This window comes from Dromaius novaehollandiae, chromosome Z, assembly GCF_036370855.1.
Source record: "Dromaius novaehollandiae isolate bDroNov1 chromosome Z, bDroNov1.hap1, whole genome shotgun sequence".
NCBI classification, from domain to species: domain Eukaryota; kingdom Metazoa; phylum Chordata; class Aves; order Casuariiformes; family Dromaiidae; genus Dromaius; species Dromaius novaehollandiae.
Window position 1 is genome coordinate 38,716,235 of NC_088132.1, and position 24,465 is coordinate 38,740,699.

At 37.4% G+C, this 24,465-nt stretch overlaps 1 protein-coding gene across 10 annotated transcripts in view; it reads right to left on the minus strand.

Annotated features, from left to right (window-relative positions):
* Positions 1-24,465, minus strand: part of LOC112992365 (synphilin-1) — an 83,369-nt gene that overhangs the window by 30,806 nt on the left and 28,098 nt on the right. For 6 of the 10 annotated variants that reach the window (XM_026115360.2, XM_026115357.2, XM_064502837.1 and 3 more), the window contains 3 exons: positions 16,814-16,916; positions 11,093-11,165; positions 1,565-2,427 (listed from right to left, as the gene is read on the minus strand). In XM_026115360.2, the coding sequence (XP_025971145.1) occupies positions 1,565-2,427; positions 11,093-11,165; positions 16,814-16,870 (993 nt within the window). In that variant the 5' untranslated portion in view covers positions 16,871-16,916. Of the gene's footprint in view, positions 1-1,564; positions 2,428-3,156; positions 3,219-11,092; positions 11,166-16,813; positions 16,917-18,406; positions 18,466-21,010; positions 21,030-21,125; positions 21,228-24,465 lie in introns of those variants that run through there. The other 4 variants (XM_064502838.1, XM_064502836.1, XM_064502840.1 and 1 more) reach the window with 4 other exon arrangements.

Consider the following 24,465-nt stretch of genomic DNA (forward strand, 5'->3'; position numbering starts at 1 on the left):
ATTTTCCTATAGGCACATTCTTTTATAACTCTCAAAACCAGGAGCTTTTCACTTCCCCAGCTACTATTAGAGATAGGACAGAGAGGAAGGATGCCAACTGGCTTGATTCACTGTGTAGTTTTTCTCTTCATAATGTAATTGCCATGTAACAGTGCAAGGTCTTGCGTAGCTCTACATCTCCGTACTAGTTTGTTCAACAATGTAACTGCACACACTCACATTTTTGTAATTTCTGTATATTTTGCAGTTGGTTCCTTTTCTTTCTTTTTTGGCATTATAATGATGATTAATTGAACAGAAAACATCCATGACTCCTAAAAAAAAGTTCATATTTTGCACACTGTAAAAGTGGCAACTTGTGCTAAGCACAATCTAAAACAGTTAAAACACAAGACAGAAGACTTTTATTTGGTAGCTTGTTTCCATAGTAAAATTTGTATTATAATATTCTTTTGGAATATTGAACAAAGTACTACACAACCATGACTTAATACCTTATTCCTGCCCAAATCTAATTTTAAGAAAAAACAAGTGGATTGAGAAACTCCAGAAAGGAAATGGAAGAAGGAAGACAGAGTTAAGGAGTAACAGTGATAAGTTCCTAGAGTGGTGTAGACTTGCCAGCATACAACTCATTCAGTCTACTTTACTCAGATGTTTTGGCCTGTTCAGAAAAAATATATATCATCTATCTACCTAGCACAACCTCAGTTTTATTTTTTTTTAATTCCCATTTTTAAATGAATCTTTTTACTGTTTTTTTTTCTTACTTCACACTCTAACATACTCTTCTGCCTCTGTCTAGTCTTTGAATAAGTCTGCCTTTGTCTTTGCTGCTATGTTAATAACATGCCTTTGTGCCTGAGCTAGCTGTTAAACAGAGAAGCTAAACAAAAACCTAACAAAAACAGTTCTTACACATACACTGTGCCTCCAACAGCCCTTCTGACTGTAGATCACATGTTCTGCATCATTGTGCTAACTTGCACCTAGTTACTTTGGAAACCATCGTTGATAACATCTGATCAGAGCACTAGACCTAACTAAAAACTTCATATGGGTCAGAGGCCAAGGAGGCTTTAGAGAGAGCTCCTGCCCGAGAATGCTGTTGCAATATGCCAGCATTAACACTCCTGAATAATAATCAGAATACAACAGAAGCCCCTCTGTTCCCATGGTCAGCCTCTAAATAGCAACTGAGGTAAACCACCAATAACTGAACAAAGTAATCCACAAATGTTGTGAAAAGCAGAACTCAATTAAGATTTAAAAATGATGTTCAAATGATCTCATGTTTTAAAACCCTGCATTTTATATATCAATTTACTGCATGAGCTAGCAATCTTGTCCATATTTACACAAAACGAATACATTGGTTTTGCTACATATTTGATTTAAAGATGAAACCTTGCTGTTTGAAAACCCATTTGCTCAGTTTCTAAGGTGAATACAAGACAAATAGAGCAGCAGTACAAAACAGGCACTTCATCAGCTTTGCTGGCTTTATCAACTACATCACTGAAATCTCTTACTTTACATGGATTATGAAAAAGACAGTACTTACCAGTAATGATATTTGGCCTTCCTTTACAATGTTTAAGATGCTCTTACTTTTTTTCACCTCTTCATTCCTCTCTTCCGGGCCCCCTGTGCTGCTCCAGTTCATGTTCAGTTCCTCAAGCTGCTTGCTTTCTGCCACTGCAGTCTGCAGGTGAAAAGTCCTCAGGTGGCAGTTTGGCATATTCTTCTCAGTTTTGTGAGCCTGAGGATCAACAAATGTCCTGCTGAGGAAGCCCTTGCCCTGGGCTTCAGATTCATGGACAGAGCTACACTTAACTAAAGGCTGGGAAAGCTCCAATTCTTCCGTTAAATGCTTGTGTTGCTCAAGGACAATGGGCTGCGTTTTCCTCAGCTGAGAGCCTTTCACGGGGGACAGAACACAGAACTGTGTCATGCCGGCGGGCAAGTTCTCTGCGTTGCCTGCAGAGCAGCTCTTTCCACTGAGACCGTTCACTGTTGAACATACACTCAAAAGTTTTTTATCAGGAGCCACCTTTGTAAAAGGAACAAGTTGCTGGCTTGACTTAATGTAAGGCACGTCCAAAATTTCATCCATATCCAGGTCATAGTGCTCGAGCTCCCCAAGCAGAACAGCAGGCTCGATGTTTTTACTTTTAAGGCTCTCTCCTTCTCCTGGGCTCTGGTCATCGTTTGGAGGAGCAGACTGAGAGTCGCTGCCTTTCTGGTGTTCCCCCTTCTGGTTCTTTTGGTCATCGCTTTCGTTGTTCTCGGAGCTCTCTGGCTGGTGCTTTAATGGGGAAACCCTCTTCACTGGTCTAAATTTATTGCACATATCTGCAATACCTGTTGGTTTCGGTGCATTTCCGATAAGAGTTGAGACCCCACAGTTCCAGCTGGTGCTAGAAACTAGAGAAACAGAGCGATGGGATTGAGAACTGCTTATTATTACATGATACAGCATCTTTAAAGATACCCCTGGCCAAACACTAGAAACAAGATTTACATAACATGGTGCATTCACATCTAAGCAGATTTAATGACAACTCTATTACAATAGCTAAAGAACTTGACACTGCAGAAAAGAAACTTTCTTAAATAGGAAGAAGGTTTACTTACAAAGTAATTTTTAATCAAGTAATGGACACCAGAAAGATCCTAGTGGCATTTATGCTGGCCTTGCCAGACTATGCTAATTTGCCTTTTGCTATTTTTATCCCATAGAGATACATCAGAAGAGTAGGATGATTTTTTGGGAGGTTAACAACAGGGTTGGTCAGAATTCTTTTTCCTTGAACTTTTTTTAGTGGATTTGTTTTAACAACAGCAACAATTATCCTGTTTTTTTTTTTTTTTTAAATGGCCTGTTTTCTCCGGAAGATGGATTTTCCTTCCAAGAACTGGAAAATCTGTTTTCATCTGAAAATTAAACCTATTTAGTCAGGTATGATGTCTCATTTTCCACTTCTCTGCATCTTGGGCTTCTTAGTCAGACTTTCCATCCCATAATGTACACACACACACGCACAGCTCTGGAACTTCCAGCGCATTATCTTCAGCACACTGCAGGAAATAGAATTCAACTAGGGAATCTGAGTTGCAGAGAAGAAAGGGAGCTCCATGCACCTGAACACTTACTCCTTTTGAACTTTTGCTCATTCACAGTACCAGCTTGTGATATTCACGATCTCCATAATCTGCAGCACACAAGTAAAGAGTTTTCTTTATTTTGTTATTTTCAGTACGGTGACTCCAAAAAAACCACTAAAGCCCTTAATCTCTTTTTCCTTTCCATGGCCCTTTTAATGTATACCAAGAGTTCACACATTCTCAAAGTCAAGAAGACAACTTAAACATAGCAGATTTATTACACATGCTAACTACATATGAGTGGGATCTAATTTGTGGTCAAAAAACACAAATCACCATGAACACCTTCTTAAGGAAACAGATATAGTAAAATATTAATTCTTGAAATGAAGGATTAGCATAGCTTAGTAGTTACAATGATCTGAAAATTACCTTAATACTTGTGAAGGTGCTCAAAAGTATATTTCCCCAGAAAAAATTAAAAATTATAATAATAATCAAAAGGCATGTAACTTAGTGGGCCAATACAAAGAACGCACTGTACTGACTTATTTATGCATTGTATAAGATTCTAGGTTCAAAGGCCCACACTTTTATGTTGGTTTTATTTACATGTGAAATTTTTTCCAAGTGATACAGGGAAATGGATACCATATGTTTCCCAGCTGTTTTGTTCTGACAGGAACTATTAAGCACTCTGTATGGAAATGAATTCTGTCTGAGTTTTATGAAAACACTGCTTTCAACACAGGGGTCTAGACAAAGAAAAAGTCATCAACATTTTGTTTGTCGTCACTTTCTTTAAGCTTACATTTATTCTGTTGCTAGGCTGAACAGGCTTTTTCCACTTTCTAACCTTAATAACACATATTTACATAAACCACTGATGATAAAACTGTAAAATTTGACACTGCAAAGAAGCAATGACCTTTGTTACAAATCTGTCTTCGATCACGGCACAGTCATGTATTTCTCTTTTCTTTCACTACAACTAGAGTGGAGTAAGGCACTGCCATTTCTTTGTTGCTTTTCTTCCCAATATGTTGGTGGAGCAAACTGGAACACCGAGAACAATTAGCAGTATTTTTACAAACTTAGGAACGTATTCTTTACTTAATTAGGATGATGAATTTACAGTGCATTTAATAAAGGATTAGAATATGGCATTTAACCACATAAGCAATAAAGAGTAACGCAAATCAGACTGGTAGACTCAATCCTTCTCTGAGCTATTTTCTGCTCCTTGGGTGCTGGGTCCCTAAACATGAGATTGAGACCATGGGCCACAGTGCACTAGGGCATGGCTGAAAACCTGAATCTTCTCCACTCTGTTTATAAACGTTTGTTCCTGAGGAAACAGAAGCAAGCAGTGCTTATGTCCTCCAAAGCACCAATACGGCAGGGGTTGTTACGCAACTAGCCTTTAATAGCTGCTCCAGCGAAAACGTCTTTTGCTCATCTTTCCACACGTGTGAAGTCAGGCAGGGGCCACTGAAAGTCTGGGTCAAATAAATACTGTTTGATTCCTTTATAAACAACAGCACAGGATGGTCTGTGTTTAAGGCAGGGGACTAGAACCTGGAGCAGCTAACTTGATTCCAATATCCATCAAATAATACTGGTATCATCTTGGATGAACCACATCGCTTCTGTGCACCAGTATCTTGATGATAAAAAGATGATAAAATTTCTTATTTCCAAAGATGTTGTCAAAATTTCGTCCCTAACTTTTATGCACTAATGATGAAAGACTTAGCTAACACTGCCATGGGATCATCCAAGTACAAAGACAGAGGAACAGGAAAAATTGAGGAGACTTTTCACTGACACTAGTAAAGACGTGTAGTGCTGCCTGATGGAGCTGAGGTGGCAAAGCATTTCCTCAACACTAAAGAAAATGGTGTCTGACAAAAACCTGCAAGGGTCAAATTTGCAAAAGCAGTTCTTGACCATATATTGTGCTCTCTGCTCTTAAAGAAGGCAAAATACAAGAAGTGAATAAAGAGGCCTGTAGGTGTATCCATAGGGTGTTTTCTTTCTTTTTTTTTTTTTAATGCATCCTAGAGCTGCATATTTGATTGCAGAAGTGAAAATTTATCTATCTGGAACTTTCTAAAAAAGATCCTTATAACATGTTTTCAGTTGGAAGGATTTACTGACTTCAGAGCATTCTTCAATGATATCTTTGTATCCAGGCAGTGGAGGGGTGTAAGGGAGAGTTTTGTCTCGTACATGAGTGCCTGCGGGTAATTATATGAGTTTTGTCCAGTCATCAAGATTGTCACACACAGATGGAACCTTATCCTTGTGACAGGCAGTTTCTGTGATGCTTACAGTCTAAATGCTCAAATGTTAGATTATCTTTAAATTGTCCTGAGTATAAAGGAATATAACAAAGGACTCAACTTTTACTCATTTCAATAGGAAACGTGTAACTGAAATTCTTTTCTGATGTGCAAGAGGTCACCTCCCTGGCAAAAGGGTGCAGTAACATCCTTTTATTGCTGATGGTTTCATGAAGTTTACAACACTTGTGACACAAACAGAAGGTGGCAAAAAATGTATATCATACATCAGTATCATGATGAGATGAACTGAAGATACTAAAAAGTGGTACTGAAAAGATGCTGCAATGCAAGATCTTCATGGATCCACCCAACAAGGCATCAGAAACTACTCCCAGTCACTGAGCACTGACTGTGGTTCTGAGGCAATGGTCAAACTTCTAACTGTGCGTTTCTGTCACCACCAGCAGAGACTCATTTAGGTTTAAGCTCTGACCAATACTCTGTAGTCGTGACTGCTGCTGCTCAACAACTAGGCCATACAACTGGCAGTGGTGCAGACAGGCAGCACAACAGATACAAAGATTCGCTACTGAAAGATGAATGGATTTAAATGACTTTCCTTTAACTGAAACACTTCTTTGCTCAAAAATTTCCATCACTGTGGGGTTTACTCCACTTTCCATCATCATTAAAGAAGCATGGACTTAGTATTGACAACTGCCGGTGTCTATAAAATATTTTTTTAAATACAGTAATTCGCCATAGATTCATTTGAGGCCCTGTAGTAACTATATGCATAGTTTTACAAGTTGAGTTTTATTGTCCTTTAAAAGAAATGCCTGACCTTCTTCCTTGTGATAAGACTTCAGTAGAGTCTCTTCAATCAATTAAGTCTTGTACTCATTCCAGATCCGTTTAGAGCACTGTAACTCTGACCGTGTTTACAGACACCAAGGTGTTGTCTGCACTAGGGAAGTTTTCAGAAAATTCCTCACACTTTTAAACACTGATTTATCTCCAACAATGGCAGCAGTACTGGAATTCCAAGAGATGGAGGAAGGGATGTCCTTTACACGTCAATAAGATAATGAAAACCAGTTCTGACTATCTTTTTATTTACCATTTAATTAATATCACTGAAATATTTAACAATTTTAACTGAAGGTGGCACTGTTTTACAGTTTTAATATATTAATAACTTCCAAGAGTACTTCTGGTTATTTTAATGCAAGTTCTACAGCATGAGAATCTGAATTAAAGAGTGACCCTGAACAGAGAGAAACAGAGTGGGTTTGTTCCCTTTTACAAGTGAAATTTGAAGCCGTTATAAAGAAGAAAGAAAGGGTTAAAAAATTACAGCAATGGGGATAAATAATAATTCAAACTGCACCTTTTCCAGGTGATCCATACATTAATACAAGCCTCAGCAAATGAATCATTTTTCTTAGCTTCGCCTGAGGAAGAACACTGTAAAAGCTGTCATTTCCCAAGTAGTGAATGTAAAAGAGGGAAAGAAATCTTCAAAATGGACAAATTGAGGTCTCCCAATTCCAAACTGGGGTTACCCTTCTTCAGACTCATCTGGGGATATAAATGGATACTAACAAGGGAAGTTCTAATGAAAAATCAGAAGAGCTCGTCATGGCACATAATGTGTAAAATGGAAAGAGCAAGGATATGAAAACAAGTCAGGAAAAGAGTCTGTATAGCTATCACAAGTTTCAATGCATATTCATGATTCTAATTTCTGTTTTTTCTGAGAAAATCCCTGAGTCTTCTACAGGCTTTTCAAAGTCTGGAATTACCCAATCAATTTTGTATTGTTTCAGACATATTTACCTGGGACATATTTGGAACACAACTCAGAAATTAATGCTATATAAATAATGCTGACTCCAAATCAAAGCTTTGCTTTATTTTAAGTTATAGTTAAAAAACTACCAAGAGCATGGGACAGGAATTGTGTGCAACCTGAAACAATGGATAATATATAAGTACCATATTCACTGATTAATTTCCCCAAATAGGAAAGCAACTTTCTGAATATTTCTGTGAACCACAATTAATTTGGCAATTAATAAAGCAGTGCAGCAGCAGGATACCTTCTGGAGACCAAAGGTGAACTTTATCAACATGTGAATAAAGATTTCAAGTAGAATATTGTCCTCATTCGAGGCATACATTTAAATGACAACCAAAAGTCATCCTAACTGACAGAATATACCTTAACGCAATGATACGGTTCAGTGAAGCTTGTTGAACACAGATGTCCCAAACCATTTGTTCAAGTGCCCTTAGAAAATCTACCCAGAAAAGCAAGCAACCAATTTCATGCTTAATAAGAAAGGCATAAAGGACTGATTTCTGTTTCAATTCATCATTCTGTGTTAGACAATACTGGAAATCAACAGATAGGCTGGCTAGCCATTTCATTTCAGAAAAATGAGGTAGCTAGATCCATATTTAATCCACATTTATGCTTGCCCTTAATCACACATTATGGTCCATGTAAAATGGATAAGCCAGAATTTGCCCTACACCTTTTCTCCTACCCTGTAAATCTTGCACCTGGTAACCTGGGGGTAGTGAGACATATACTTTGATCTCAAGAATCCCTTGGAATTTTCCTGAGTCAGAATTTCTATATCCAAGGAAGATCACAGAGAAGACAGTGCTGAGATTGTATTAACAGCATGAGTTTCATGCAAATCTTGTGAAGAAGCGAGGAAGGAAATACAGCACTCTCCTGTGCTGGCACAGATTCTCAGACAGAAGAGGGATATGAAGGGAAGTCATCTCTCAGACTTTCTAACCTCTTCTTGTCCAAAAGAACAAGTAATTTGACCAAAAATTACAGGCAGAAAGAAATGGGATGGAAAAAGTGTTGAAAAGCCTATGTGAAATCCATGAGAAAACACACTGACTGGTAAGCACTGGTATGTTCGCCTAGGATTAAAGGCGCTTAGAGCAATCTGAAAACAATGTAACCTAACATTTTCCTATGTTACTAACATATTATTCAACATGTAGGTGAAATGGAGAAAGCAAATGGGATGTCAAGGCTATTTACTAAACTTGACTGTGAACAAATGAATAATAAGGACTCCGTGTTATCTGTAAGATAACTAAAAAATTTAATTCCACAAAGAGCAGCTGTCTGGTTTAAATCAGTTCAAACAATCTTGTAGTGAATACGGTTGTCTACGTATTTATAAATATATTTAAATATAAAGTTAAAACTTTTCTCTATACTTCTGACTTAATTGTTTTAGTGAACTAAATATTCTTTGGAGACAAAGTTCTCTGAGATCATTATTTTTTAGGCTATTAGGATCTCAACTTATGCAGTCCTACTAGTAACTTGTGCTTAACTTTTAGTTCATCTATAAAATAATCCTCAGACAGTTCTACTTCCACATTCTTCTTTATTTTAAAGAAAAATACAACCTCTAAAAAGCAGGAGAGGGCATGAACTAGAGGGCTGGACCAGTTTGTGGTAAAACCTCTGAGTTACTCTACATGTAATCATTGAAATTGTCAACGTAATATAAATATACAATTGCCATGCATACTAAGGATTTATGATAAATTTTATCTTGATCAAAACCAGCATAGAGCAACAATAACTTTGGGAATGTGTTTGATTCTTTTAATGGTCCATGATATGCATCATTTTGACTGCATCAAAATCAACTGTGAAAAAACAGAAGATAGGGACCTTATACAGTGTTGATTAATGCAACTTGACTGATATTTCAGTGAAGTCTCAGCAGGGATGTAAAGCAATACCTTCCTGTTCAACAGTGTGTATGTTCAGTGATAAGCAGAGTGAAAAAAAATACATTTTAGTATTATTTTCAATTCACTAAAATGGGTAAGTGATAAACAGAATGAAAAAAAACAGATTTAAGTACTATTTTCAGTTCCAAGAGCTAAAAACTCCTTTTTTGATTCAAGAATTTTAAACAAAGCTCTGAAATAAGTTTCACTGGCAGACTCCCTGGTGCTACTGCTGTCTTCCAGCAGAGCCTGTAGTTACTTCTCTCAACTGCTCTTCAAAGCAACAGATGAATGCGGATGTAATTAAAATCATCACTGGAAAATGTCTGACTGCAGAGGGGATCATGAAACAATTGAGCAATTGACAATAAGCTGTCAATGTCCAAAGGTCTTTCGGAAGAGCTCACAACCAATGCTCCATCCTTGCTCTTGGCTTGCATTTTAATTTAAGGACAACCTCTGTATTTTAAATAAACACTTCTTGAAAACAGAGCAGACTTAGTTAAGTTGCGACTCTGGCTAAGCAGTCTTCATGAAGACCAACCAGTAAAAAATGGCTTAGTGGCTATTCTCGCCCTCGTTCTCCGGTTCACCTTGCTCTTGGAGCAACTGAGTGAATCCGTAGCTTTATCTCTTTCTGTATAATCTACAGCCCACAAGCACATAATCAGCTGTTCATTCTGACAGGCAGAGAAAGCAAGTGAGGAAGAGAGAGCAAGAGAGCATGAGAGAGAAAGAGTGCGAACAAGAGCAAGGGCACACAAAGAAAGAGAGCAAGGGGAGAGAGGAAAAAAAAAAAAAAGAAAGAAAAAAAAGGGGTCTTCTCCCTTTCCACTTCTTCTCTGCCTCTCCGCTTGCAGCAGGTATCACTACGTAAGCAATCGCTGCCCACCCCTGTGCAGGCAGTAACATTCAGAGTATACATGTTAAGGAAAGCTTCACTTCCCTTTATTCCCCAGGGCAGTGGCATAGGGCTGTGATGACTTAGCCTTTCATGATTCTGGCAGAAGTAGTAGCTCTTAGAAAGTTTCAGCTTAGTTACAAACCTTGGTAATTTACAACTCTGTGAAAGGAAATACAGAAATAAAAGTTGCCAAAGTACAGCACAGTTCTTAAAGCCTTCTATCTTCCCACGAATTTCAGGTCTCAGGTTTCTGTTATAAATGTCTTAGATTCAACAACATTGACGAAGCGCAATTAAAGCATCAAATGAAAGCACAATAAACTTTTCATAGCTCAACAAAAAAGTGTCCCTCTCACCGATTCTTTTTGGTCCATCAGGAAGAGAAAAACAAAAGAGGATTAATCTGATTTACAGAGTGAAAAACAACACTGAATGCACTTTTTGTCGGGGGGGGGGGGGGGGGAGGGGGGAAAGGTCTCCAGCTGCTTCTCATCTATATGCCATGATTCTTCATTTAGTTTACACTATTAAACTCAAAAACTCTGCTTTAATCTTAACTATTACAGTATGCCTTAGAGTAGATTCTAACATGTAGCATCCTTGATAGAGTTTCAGACTCTGGCAAAACATCATCCCTCAAATTAGTCGTGGCCATATGGGTAGTAAATGTATCCAACATTTTTTCATTGGCGCCTACATTATTACGTCTTGTCACCAATGGTTTCTCGGGTTTTCAAGTAAATTGTTGCATATACTGCGGTTTGGAGCTGCTGAGATGAAGCCCCACATTTATCTGTATAAAGCCAAATCCTTTTTTGGAACTTTTTTCCCTCTAATGAACTAACATCTGTTGAAAAAGAAAAGAAAAAAAGAAAAGTCATGTTTCCAGAAAGCTGCACAAAAACGAAAGAAAACAAAACAAGAAAACACTGCCAAGAAGCAATTGTTGCCAAGTTGAACATGGTTAAGAGCAGCCTAGAAAATAATGGGTGGACAGAAGTGGGCATCGTACCTGATCTGTCTTCATTTTGTGAATCACACCGTCTACATAATTCTGGGATGGTCTTGAGAGAAGTTATGGAATACTGAAAGAAAGGCAAAAATGTATATGAAATAATGCATTTACAAAGGTAAAAACTAAGACTTTTCAAGTGATTCTTAATGTTGTGGTCATAGCCTAGACTTACCAAGCTGAGGGTACTTCTGTCAGTCTGATGTTATTCACAAGCAGCACAAAAGAAATCAGGAGGCATTGGTCTATACAACCAACCGTGTCCTACCTCAAAGGATATCGAACAGATTTTTGAAGCTACGGCAAAGCACCCTCCCACCTCAAAGTTCTCTTTACTGTAGATTACCAATGATCAAGTCACAAATATCCTTTACATATCCATTCTCTCCATGGGATTCACAGAAATATCAAAGGTGGGAATGTTTACTGTCTAGGCTAGACAGTAAACATCAAGGGTCTCATTTTACCCATCTGGACCTCCATTACAGCATTTTTTTGCACAATACTTCATGCATAACAGACTTGGATTTCAAGCCTTTACATGTATGTAAAAGTAATGCAGAATGTTTTCACCTTAGAGCACTGATTTCAGAGTGTGCTGCATGTACATACACATATCAGGCCACAAGCTCCTTTCTCTAACTTAGGCTTTCTTAAACCAAATATGCATTACTACTTTGATGTGACAGATATACTTGATATTGATCAGTATGTTATTCTCTGAATTCAACCTTAAAAAGGGAAAGAACAAGGATGGCATATGCTTATACATACTAAACAGCAGTTTTCCCCCTGATAACTTGCGGAATAAACTGAATAAGGCACACAAACCAATGCTATAAAACTACGAATTCTGACATACAGAAATTAAATTACTTAATACCAAATCTTCCTTAATCTAATGTTCAAGTCGTATAGAAATCTTCACTTAAACAAATGAAAATCATGATGTGTGTGAAAAATCAATGGCTTTGAACATATGAAAGTATTAAAATCAGTATTTTGGAAACAGAAGCAGAAAAAAGCATTTAGGATTAGCACAACTGAAAATTTTTAAAGAATATATGAACACCATATGGTTTCAAAGAAGCAGGTATTTTTAGCTGGTGTGCTATTGACCAGTGAAGCAAAACAACTATACCTAAAAACACCATCTTTCCATGCAAAAAAGATATGGTCATACATTGTCCTGGCTTTTTGTTGACAGTTCATCATTCGAAGTTTAATTTGCTTCTAACAAATGTCTGGCAATCTACTTTAAAATAATATAACAAACTTCATCTGACCAATTGCTGAAGTAATTCACTTCTCTGATGCAAGCGAGTTTAAGTAAGACTGTTACTCAATGGATCGTAGTTACTTTATTCAGCCTCAAAAACTTCCAATGCCTTTTTTTCTCTTGACAGCCTGAATCAGAGAGGTATTGAGAAAACTCAGCTATGACAGTAAGAATCTCTCATAAGCATTCCCAGGATCTAACACTGAATTTATTAATTAAAATGCATAGCAGCACTCCACAGAACTACCCAGCATCTCCAATCCCCATTAAACATGGGGCTGAATATGAGGCGCTGACGACTGCTCTAAGATCTGACAGTCTAAGGCAACAAACAGCAGAAGGGAGACAGGGAGAAAGATGCTACTAAATACAAATTAATACAAGTTAAACACACACATGCACAAGCACCATGTGCTTTGCTTCACTGTAGTTATTGTTTAATAAAGATTGAGCTGTTAAGCTACACATCTTGCTGTTTCAGCACAACGATTCACAAGGCAATGCTGAACTGGTCTAGCAAGATTCTTAAGAGAATCCAAGGAACATGTCTCCAAGGAATATGGTAGCTTCATAAGACCAGCTGGTGCAGTTTAAACTATTATACAGTCTGTAATTCAATTAGAATCAAGCCTTTTGTACTCCATTGCTATGTGTTTTGTCAGGCACCCTCAAAAGTGAGAGCCATTTTTCGTTCTGTCTTTTTCCTATACTTCCCTGGAAGAACAAATTTTCTTTCTGCTTCAACATTGCATTAAAATGTATACAATTACCAGCCCCACCACCAAAAAAAAATCTGTTTAATAAAGTTATAAATTTGATTATGCATTTTAATCATACTGATTTGATTTCATTAACAGATTTCCTCCTCCTCACCTCTGCCCTCAAAAAGACTTTTGTACATTTACATTTCTGCCATCTGTATTTTGTGGTCAAGACAGAGGCTTTCAGTTGAAACACTATAAAGATGCCAGGAAGCAACTGAAATAGCTCTTTAAAATGAACCTTTCCCAACCATAAGCACGATCCGTTGCCAGTTCTTCCCTCTGTAATTACTTTCTCTCATACTCTATCTCCAGTTCTGAACTATCAGTAATGATTGTTAGCCCTTCTTCAGGCCAAAATTTCAAGTTCGCTAGGAGTATCACAAAGTGACAGCAAAAGAGGTGGAAATCACCACCTTTCCCTGGTACACTGTTCTGGTCTCACTGCCATTAAAATAGCATTTTAATCTAATTATTTTCCACTTTTCAGTCAATAATCTTAAATTATTTTTACATACCAAATTAAGCCTCATTTCTCCTAAGTGATATTTATTCTCTTTAGCCCCATTAGAGAAAGAGCAAACACGTCAACAAAGAATTGAGGGCCATGCCCCAAGGCATAAGTGATAGTGTGACAGAAAAGCACATCAGATTGCTTCATTAGTCAACGCATACTCTGCTTTCCGCTATTTTATAAAAATATTTTGTGGTGGACGGTGGAATTCAGTAACATTCTTACAAAACATTCTTACACGGCTAATGCTTGTAATAGCATTTTGACTGTTGCTTGGGGTTATTTGTTTTTGTCATCAGTGGTGGTGGGTTCTTTTGCTTTTAAAACTTGTCTCCAACCTAACATAGCGAATTTCAGCAAACCCCTTGGGAACTTTATAAGGTGGAAGAACAGTAATAACAGCAATCAGGAGACAAGGGATAGTAACAAGTATTTGATGCAAATGCAGATAATCCTGGGGTTTTTTTTCAACAGACACTATCATTTCAGGGGAGAATTGAACCTTTCTCCTCAAACAAAACATTGCTAGTCATGTAAACTGGGCTACAGAATTTGAGTAAATAAAAATGTCAACCTTTTAAATTTAACCTGGTTCTCAGATTTTAGCACACTGAACGCATTTAACACAACATAACACATGATAAAGAAAACATCAATCTCTAACAAGGCCATTCTATGCAGCACCGCTCGTGTGCAAAATGCACTTGTATCCAAGAAATACCAGAAACTTTTAAGTTAGGTCTGGTTCTGCACTGCCACCACAGAGCCAGTCTTTCATTCACACAGAGCTATTTGAATAATCACAGCAATAACCTACGAACTCAGCCCCAAATAGTTTACAAATATCTAGCACTAGAAGCCCTTGTTATAGGTCATTTGGTGTTACTTCTGTAAACCAAGAAATATAATAGTTTTCACTTGGATAATATGCCCATGCAATAAAGATCCTGCACTTTAGCAAAAGGATTAGGAAACCTTCAAGTAACTATACCACCACTATACAACTTACGCGCAGGGATAATTTTATGTGCAAAATCAAAGTAGTGATGGGAAAAAGGAGAAAATTTAAAATATACTTTTAGTTTTAAAGTGTTTGACATTTAATGCAGCTTACAGGTCCCATTTTTTGTATTTCTTCCTTTGTGTGAATAGTTACTGACTCATGAAGAAATTAACAAAAATTAAGTTTGGCTGCTTAATGTCATTGTGAACAGAATATTATTTTTGTGCAACGTAAGCAAGAGTCCCATAAACCTATTCTGTCTAAGCTACACTCAAATCAGCTGCATCAGATTCATCTGCAATGGCACCATCTGAGTTTGCAAAATAAGCATCTTATTTTGAGAAATGCAGAGTTTCATTTACTTATGTACAAATGCAATATTAATCAAAATCAAACCAAAAACATTTAAGTCTCTATTTGCCTTTTAAAACAGATCCTGGTCTATCTTCTATAATTATTACATTCTGGTCCTTTTGGCTTAAATGGTCTACAAGGATCAGGGCTACGATAGTGGCTTTCTAATGCATGTACTTTTTACAGGTACATCATTATAGCAGTTTTCTTGCCACCATTATTTTTAGTCAGTACTTTTTTGCAATGGATTAGAACCAGAGGAGTATCAAGAACAATTTAAATTGCTAACACCAATGCTGAGCAGCTTTTCTTTCCATGGCTGCCTAGTGATAAAATGTGGAGGCCAGGTATCTGTATATTATATACATTAAGAGATGAGTACAGTACTAGAATAACCAGGAATTCCGTTTTTATGTTGTTTCTGGCAACAAATCTTTGTTTCCCTACCTGTTAAAGGTGGAGAGTAAAACTGCTACCTCTATAAGTTGTGCTAGTTTTTAATTCGAGGTTCAGCATCACATCAGAGAACAGCCTGTTAAAAGGCAGTCTGAGTCGTTCAGCAGAAAAGTGAGTAACCTAACCCACCAGTATGCAGCAACAGTCACAATGGGAGAGACATGGAGAGGTTACATCTAATATGTTTTAGAGTTTTACAAAATTGAGTATAGAAACAGATACCAAGACATGATCTACCATATAACAGCAATAAAAAGAAAGTTGCCCAGAATAAGGTATCCTATCAGGATTGGCTCATTGGCTTGTAATATCTCGGGTATTTGCCCTCTTCCACTTTCATAAAGATTCAGTGTTACAATAAATAAAAGTGAAATCCTCTCCAAAAGGAATCCATCTGCAAACAAAGCATCTGGAATGTTTTAAAATGAATCAGGAGTCCCAAATGCTAAAGGGAAAACACGGCGTTTTCCTTAAAAAAATATATATATATTATATTATATATTTATACGTATATAAAGAACACGGGGGGAGATAGGGGCATACTGTCTTTGACAGTAAATGAGACCTGAAGATTGAATTAATAAATTCTGATAATGGTGGATTTAATTTATATATTCAAGTCGCTGGTTAACCAGACATTCAAGATATTAGCTCTGCTACAAATAAAGCAGAAACACTGGCAGAAGTTTTACTAAGAATAAGGGAATATACTGTATCAGTGCTTCCTATAAGAAACACTAACTACTAACTTAGAAGAGCAGTATTTTTGCTTACAATTACAGTTGCTTGATGTTACACTAGGATCAGTGCTGTCTCTGAATCCCTGAAAGTCCTTCTGCCTCTTGCTGCACTCAACAATGTCACAAGTAGCTACATCACACCTATTTAGAAAACCTTGCTGGACTTGAAGATGTCTGCTAGTGAAAAGGGCTGAGTAGCAAATCATATGAAGGGGGAGCAATTCTGAGGTGAGAGATGCTGGAAGTTTTTTACTTTGGGAACTCTTTACAATTAAAAAACAGACAAACTACCATTTTGGTGATTAATGCTTTAGTGAGCGTGTAACTCATTCAAGACAATAGAGTACATAAGCAATCCAGAAATAATACTGATTTATTAATTCGATTTGCAAGTAACTTTTACTAACTGAGGTAGAGGGCTCGAGTTCTTCCAAGGTCACTAGAGACTTCCCTGACAAGATAAATTATTTTTATTCTGCATTCAAATTATTTACACTTTTCATATACATGAGGTAAAAAGAAATCTGGCTTCTAGTAAGTGTTGTTTGTTGTGTCATGACCAAGATACCTAAGATTATCTCAACCTGAGTAAATAAAATAAGACTTGGACTTACCGATATATCATCACTAAAATCTATTTCATCCAAGTCAAGGTATTCAGGGGCTTCCATTATTCTTCTATGGACATTTTGGGTGAGTCAGAACAGTAGCAAAGACCTAAATAAGAAAAGAGAAAAGGATTATCTACTAAAGAGTCGAAAACGCACAGAAATGTTTTAACAGAATTACTAGAATATTAAAAGCATTTAATTTACATAGCAAAGTCTTTCATAACTTTATCTTAAAAGCCAAACATAGTTTGTCTCCTATAACCTGCATACCTGAAGAAGCCATTCCAATTATTAGGGGAGGATAACTATGTAGTAATTAAACTGGCAGTCATAAAGCCTTGATCCTGCATCACTCAGTCCTCCCAGAGTTCAATACGGGTGTAAACATCTAAGCTATTGAGGTCCCTCATCTCTCACTGGCTTGCAACTATAGACGTACTAATGATGTACCTTCTCCTAAGGATGCTATTACTTTACCAGCCTGAATGCAGCAATTTGTGTTACCAAAGTTTGTGTTACTACCGTTCAGGAAGGCAGAGAACAGAGAAGCATGCTGTCCACAGGAAGTAAAATCCTATCACAACCTTATGTCCACTTCTCCATGCAAGCGATGCAGAACATCTTTGAGTGGGAAGAAGACAGTACTTTACAGATGGATGATTTCTCTCTCCTCAGTCTGCAACTGCACCTCCCCAAAAACAATAAGCAAGGATAAAGCAGAAGTATATCTATGTGCACTGTTCTCAGGACTCTTCATCACTTCCTCACAGCAAAGGAAAAAAAAGATAAAATTCTACATGGGAACAAAGCAAGAAATTTGCCTGGAAAATTCAATACAGAGTTCTGAATAAATCAGAGCTTAAACAATTCAGAAGATCAAGGACAATAAAACATTCATAACTTTCTTAATCCTAACCAAGACAAAGGCATGCATTATCACTAAAGACAAGTAGAAAAGAAGTGAAAGCCAAAAAGGAAGCTATTTTAAAGTTAGCCGATAAAGAAAGGTGATAATGCATTTTTAAATGATGTGAAAAGTATTAAGTGTTATTATGGAAGCAAATTAATTCTTCTAGTACTGTACATAACAAAAGGAAATGGCTGAAGGAAAAAAAAACAGTCCCACTTTATTCATATGACAACTGGCAAGAAATATGTTTATGAATAATGAAAATTTAGCTGTGCAGGTCTAAACAAAATCATTGTATGAATCACTAATATGTGGTTAAGAATGCCCTAACATAAGAGTTTTGAAGAAAATACTTTTCTGCAGGTGTTATATTCATTGGCAGACAAAACCTCAATCATTAATCTCCTTCATACCATCCCTCCAACCACAAAGCTGGTCTTAAGACAGCTGTGCTTGAAATGCTATTAAAAGAAGAATTGAGAAGCACGCTCTCTGCTGCAAAACTGCAAAAGCGGGAAAAGCAAATTTTTGTTTCTCATCAAATTACTGAAGTTAAAGGATTGTTCAGTATCATTTTCTCTTTAAATGAAAAAAACGTTTTCTTTAATGCATTAGGATATTTCCCCTCCTTGCAATATAAGGAATAGCTGGGGAGAAAGGCAGCGCATAAAAACAACCTCACCTACCTATTTTTGGCTCTCACTGTGGTTGTTAGGATTGAGTGAAGCAGAGAGAAGGGAGATGGCTACAAGAAGGAAAAAAGAGCAGTGTAAAGCCTTCACTCCAACTTTATATGAGAAAACAGAAGTGGCTATAATGTGAACCTAATTAGAAACTGTTCATTTTGAACAATCTCCAAATCCTAAGTTTATTCTTAGAGGAGACCACTAAAATCAAGACAAAATCCTCGCAGTGAAAGGGATCAGCTGTTGTGCTTTATGAACAAAAACATAAAATTTCTGTATATTTTAAACTTTCTGCTTTAACATGCCATATTTGGGTGACATTATCACTTACCTGTGGTAAAATATTCTGTCACCTATACCATCACAAAACTAACAACCAAGTTGCTTTTGCAAGCACAAGACCCAGGGGAAAAAAAGTCCTGCTTTGTTTGTATCTATATGTGTATCTACTCTGTGTTTATCATACAAAACCTCTCCTCCATTGTCAACCATTTGATAGTGAGCAATGTAAGAGCTGAAACAGATTCTGCAGACCTACTAAATCTTTTTTACACTGCAGATGAGCAGATTAGGGCAAGGGAATGGGGTGACAATTAGTATGGCACAAGAGTGCAAGGACATGCATAATGGTATTTGCAGAGCACACTACACACTTCCCTAACACCTAGCCAAGTTTATGTTCCAGAGAGCAGTGAGAAATAGGAAATGAGAGTTTGATATGTTGAGTGATGGCCTTGCAAGCTGCTTGAAGTGGAAAGCAAAGGCAGGATCTTTGAACAGAGGCTGACCCAAGGACACAGAAGGTAGTATATACAAGAGTAACTAGGTCGGAGCAACAGGGAGAAAAAAGAATGCACAGCAGGCTACTTTAATCCCCTGGGGGTAATTATATCACCATTAAAGTAACCAACGGGCTTCTAGAGAACTTGTGCAAGGAAAATTTCTGAAATCTCAACTATGATCACTGTCATTACCAATACAAAATTTCAGTATCAACAGAAGTGACAGAGTTGTGGAATGGTTTGAAGAAGAATATTTTTCAGAAGTTGCTTGTCCATTGGTTAAAAAAAATAGGTAATTACATAAGTTAGTACAATCAAATAATAACTGCACTTACAATGAACTGAAGCTTAAAAATGAACTGAATTTATACCCTTCTGTCCAGAAGTACCTAGAAACATCAGTCCTTTGAAAAAGAATGATCCCAGTAACAACTGTGATGAGAGAAGGAACCTCATTCTCATTTTAGGGATGTGATCTTCTGCATTAGAGCAAGAGGTTCAGAGATCCATAATTTCAGATACCACTCATTTTAAGTAATATTTAAGATTGGTCATTTTAGATTTCTGTATGCCTCCTACTGTAAGAATGGAGATGATTTGCACCAGACAGTATTTTGTGGGAGAATGGCTTTAAGTTCACTTCCACACCACTGTCTCATCCTTCAAAAAGTGAAGATACAGTGTTATTCAATGCACTAAAACATACTGAGTCATGGACTCTTTGCAAAAAGCAAGCACGTTTGTCAAAACAGGCTCCCACAATAAGCAGTTTGGGCAGTTCTCATTTTTTAATGTCACTGCCATCCCCCTTGGCGGGGGGGGGGGGGGGGGATATTCTTAGGATTATGCTCTTCAAGGGGGGGTTCTATAGCTCAATCTTGCTAAGTGTCCTCCATAGATGTAAAGACTAACTGCCACTTTATCACTGTGGCTGTTGATACAAGCTCAAACTAAGTCAGTTTCAGAAGTAAAACAAACCTCAACCGCGTATGTGCTGTCTTGCACAAATGACAGGACTTCAGAATCTACCCCGTATCACCCACAAGGTGGTACATATATGAAGTTAAGAATGAGAATCAAAACGCCAAAGTTTAAAAGACATCTATGGACCATATCACATACAAATAGCTTAAAAAACCAACCAGAGCAGCTTCACTGAATTTGAGTTTTTAACTTGGAATTTTAACTGGAATTTAACTGGAAAGGAAGCATAGCTTTAATAACAGAAAAGAAGTGGCTGTTCCTGGTTGCCACACATTTCAAGATTTCTGAAGAAAAAGATTTCATCCTTTCCAATCTAATTTTTAGTTCCAAATCAAAAGTTGAAAATACACTTTCTTTTGTATACCCCCTAATATGTCTCAACTTTAAAATGAGCTAATCATTGACTTTTATTACCCAAATAAACAAAAACACAATAAATACCCTTTCTAAAGGTACAGAAACAGCTACTGTGGTCAAAAGCTGTTTCACACTTTAACCGATTCTGATTGCACGTGCTTAGTCAGCAATGTCCACCAGTTTAAACATTCATTCTTCTTTAAAACTTCAGGAAGTGGCATAGCCTAGTTCATTTCCTTTGCTAATTTAAATATAATAAATTAAAGGTTCAACCTAAGTTTGCCATATTTCAAAAGGGCCGGCAGTAAATACACAAAAGATTTGCTACTGTCCTCTCCCTTTGATGGTGAAAGTGAACAGAACTGTCTCTCGTTTTCCTACTGCTTGGCTAGAAGTCAGGAACTGGCAAAATAGTCATCAGTAGCGGAATGACAGCAATTAAAGTATGGCAGAAGGAGGAAATGCTCTATAGAACTTTTACCTTCTGCAACAATTTTCCCACTGAATATTTCCCCCCTCGCTGTTAAATTTGCATTCTTTTCCATTGGTTGGTGCTACTGAGTATGCGAGAAGCCACAGAAGCAAAAAAATTGCACCTCCATCAGTGGCTGACTGCAGGACTGCATTTCACCTGGAGAGGCACAAAATTCATCATGACAGTCCTGCAACACTGCCTCCGCCCAAATGGTATCTTCTGTCTGCTGAAAATATAAAGACCACGTGAAACACAGAAAGGCCAAAACTCAAGAAAAAACTGGTAACCAACACAAACACATTTTCCCTATGGAAAACTTCTCTTTCTGAAGACGGTCTTCAGTTATGTGTAAAGAAAGGGTAAAAGACTCATGCATTCTGCTCCCTAAAATAAGCTTTTCAGTCTTTTCTTGATGTGGTGAAACTGGACAACACCTCAGAGAACCAATACTATGACCAAATAAGATTTCCCATGACTATACTTGGAGTCTTATTCAGGAGGTGCACCTCTTGATGCCATTTAACATAGTAAAACTACGCTATATATAATGCAAACCATATGGCAAGGATAGTACTCAGAGCTGTGATTATTGAGAGCTTTGCAATGGCTGAATCCAGCATATCACCAGAGGTATAAACAAACTGAACAGCATTCACAAGCAGATCATAAGCAAACTGGTCAAATTCCAGATAAAATTAATTGGAATTAAACTTGCAACTGCTAGCAATGGATGACAAGAGGTGAACAACCTACTTCTAAGATCCACATCAGAGCAATAGAGATTATTTTCTCTAAAATGCTAGCAGAAACTTCTGATATTTTACTAAGCAAAGCTGGATGTTAAATATTCTGTAAAATTTTCATCCAAGACAACCCAAGTTTCCTGTCTGACAATTCAGCCTGCAGAGAGAGATGCACACACACGTATATTTATACAGGTAAAAGAAATCCCACCTGCTCATAGAACTCAAAGCTGAAAAGAGAAAACCCCATAATACTTCACCCATATGTATTCAAGAAAAAGTGTTTTTATTGTTTCACGACACATTTCCATTAGGAAATCATGAAGAAATCATCCAACTGAAAATTAACACACAGAAATGTGGTAATAGCAGCATTGGTATAATAATATCTTGCATATGTGGTATTGTAACAGATACTAAACAATGATTAGATTGTAAAACAAAGCAAAACAAAAGAAATTACCTTTCTCCTTTTCAAACATGAGCTCTGTTTTCCCAAAACATAGCATTTCCTCTGCTATCATTCTTCCCAGCTAAAACTGATTTCTCTGAACTGAAATTTTGTTATTGACAAATATAAAACACAATTAAGTGAGTGGGGGGAAAAAAGAGCAAAGTAATTCACTGTAAAAGGGAAAAGAAAGCAACAATGTAATAGGTAGAGGGCACAGATCAGAATTTCTGCAAAGTAAAAGTCCAGCGTAAACTGACGGTGTGCACTACCCACAGGTGAAATATTTTTCACAGGGTTCTTTTAGAAGCTAGATCGAGCCTCCAATGTGGCTCAAGACAGCCTCACGAGCAGTCGCGCCAGGAAACCCAAGGGGCTGCTGTGAGGCAGTGCGAGCATGAAGACAACGCAACGCGGGACCAGCGGCAATGCTTTAAACCATTCTTGTATTGTGAAGCCTATGGCCATGGTTTTAGCCATGCTCACGTACTTAAGGCAGCAGAAAGGCCGTAGAGATGAGCATCTGCTCTTTGTTGATTAACTTGAGTGAATGAAAACAGTGGTACGGCAGGCAGAAAGCAAATAAGCACCAGGTTCAGTTTCTTGTTCTGTTCGCTCAGTGCAAAGCCGTGGAGTAAAAAAGTGTAACTGGATTGTAGTGACCTATTTGTAACAAAGATGCAGGGAATCTGGTAACTTCAGAAAAGAATCTGAACCAACATCTCAGCCAAGAAGAGTCTCAGTGCTGCACAGGAAGGACTAAATCCACAGAGGTACACAAGGGAAATATTTATGGAGCATCCCCCTTCTTTCCCCCCCAAAATAACTAGTGACTGGTAATTGACAATGCATCATTTTAATTATTTATGGATACATAAACAATATTAACAAGCAAAAGATCAATTCAATTAAATGCATACTCTGTTGTCACTCTAAAAAGATGCTGCTAAATGCCAGGTAGTATGTTATTTTCTGCATCCCAAAACTACTATACCAAAATATTTGGGGATTTACTTAAACTTTCAATCAAATATAAAGTAAATCAGATGTAAATACTTTAATAGTGGTTGTCAAAAGTCTAGGTTTCTTTAAGCACACATGTGCAACAGTTGAATATTCAAGCTCTAAGCTTTAAATCCCAGAACGCCATGATGGTAGCTTTTAATTACGGGATAACATTACATTTTACAATTATAGGTCTGAGATTAAAAAAAAAAAAGAAAAGAAAAACACACACACCAACATATTGCCTTTTTTTGAGCATCAGAAGCTACAGTAGCTCAGTATGAACAAACTTCACAGGCAGAAAGGAAAGGCTTTATATCTTCAATTTCAGTATACAGTATGAAGTATCAAGCAATGCTTGAAACCTGGGAAGTGTCTGAGTTTTAATTCCATGACTTACATCAAGAAATATTAAGAGCATAAAACCAAGCTTGTTCAGTTTCAAACAAATACAACAGTGCAATTTTTCATTACGTTAAATCTATTTAGCACACAGTGAAAAGTTCAGCACCTAGTTAAAATCCACAGCTCAGGAAGGCATATTTTCTGTCAGCAGCTGGAAATAGCTGGGACTTTGAATTCAATTCCTCCATTCCTCCTCACTCCCCACTGTTATAGTGGAGTTCTACCAAAAATGTATTTGGCCCTGTAACCCTAATTTGCTACGCAGTGTAAGGAAAGCACTCTAATACATTCAGGACCACTACCATATTTAGGAAACAGTGGAGATGCACTACTGATGTAAGCAAGAGAGCTTGGGCAGCGGGTCCCAACAAAGCTAGTCTGGGCAAAGAGCACTTCCTTTCCAGCTGTCATACACTGCCTTACTGCTTCTCATGCTGCCTGGTGCTCATCTGTGCGCTGTCTCATACTAACAACTGTAAGCTCTTTGGGACAGGGATCATACAATCACTCTATGCTTGTCTGGCTTTTCACAGAGTCTGTGTCCTTGTCTATGAACAGAACTTCATGTTACAAGAGCAATCCGATCAAACAATAAACGTGATGCAAATATGCTGCAATAGTCTTTGGAAAAAGTCATATTGGAAGCTTTGCAGAAGATCCACGTGACAACTGAAAAAATCTTTATTCACCAAATACAGATGGTAGCTCTAGAGGCCATAAATGCAGAGCATAAGGAGACAGCGCCAAAAGCATAGAAAGCTTGCAACTCCATCTTTATGTCACGTGCATGAACAATAATTTTTCTACAATAAATACAGGTGCTCTTTCAAAACCCTAGCTTCTCATTCATATTTACA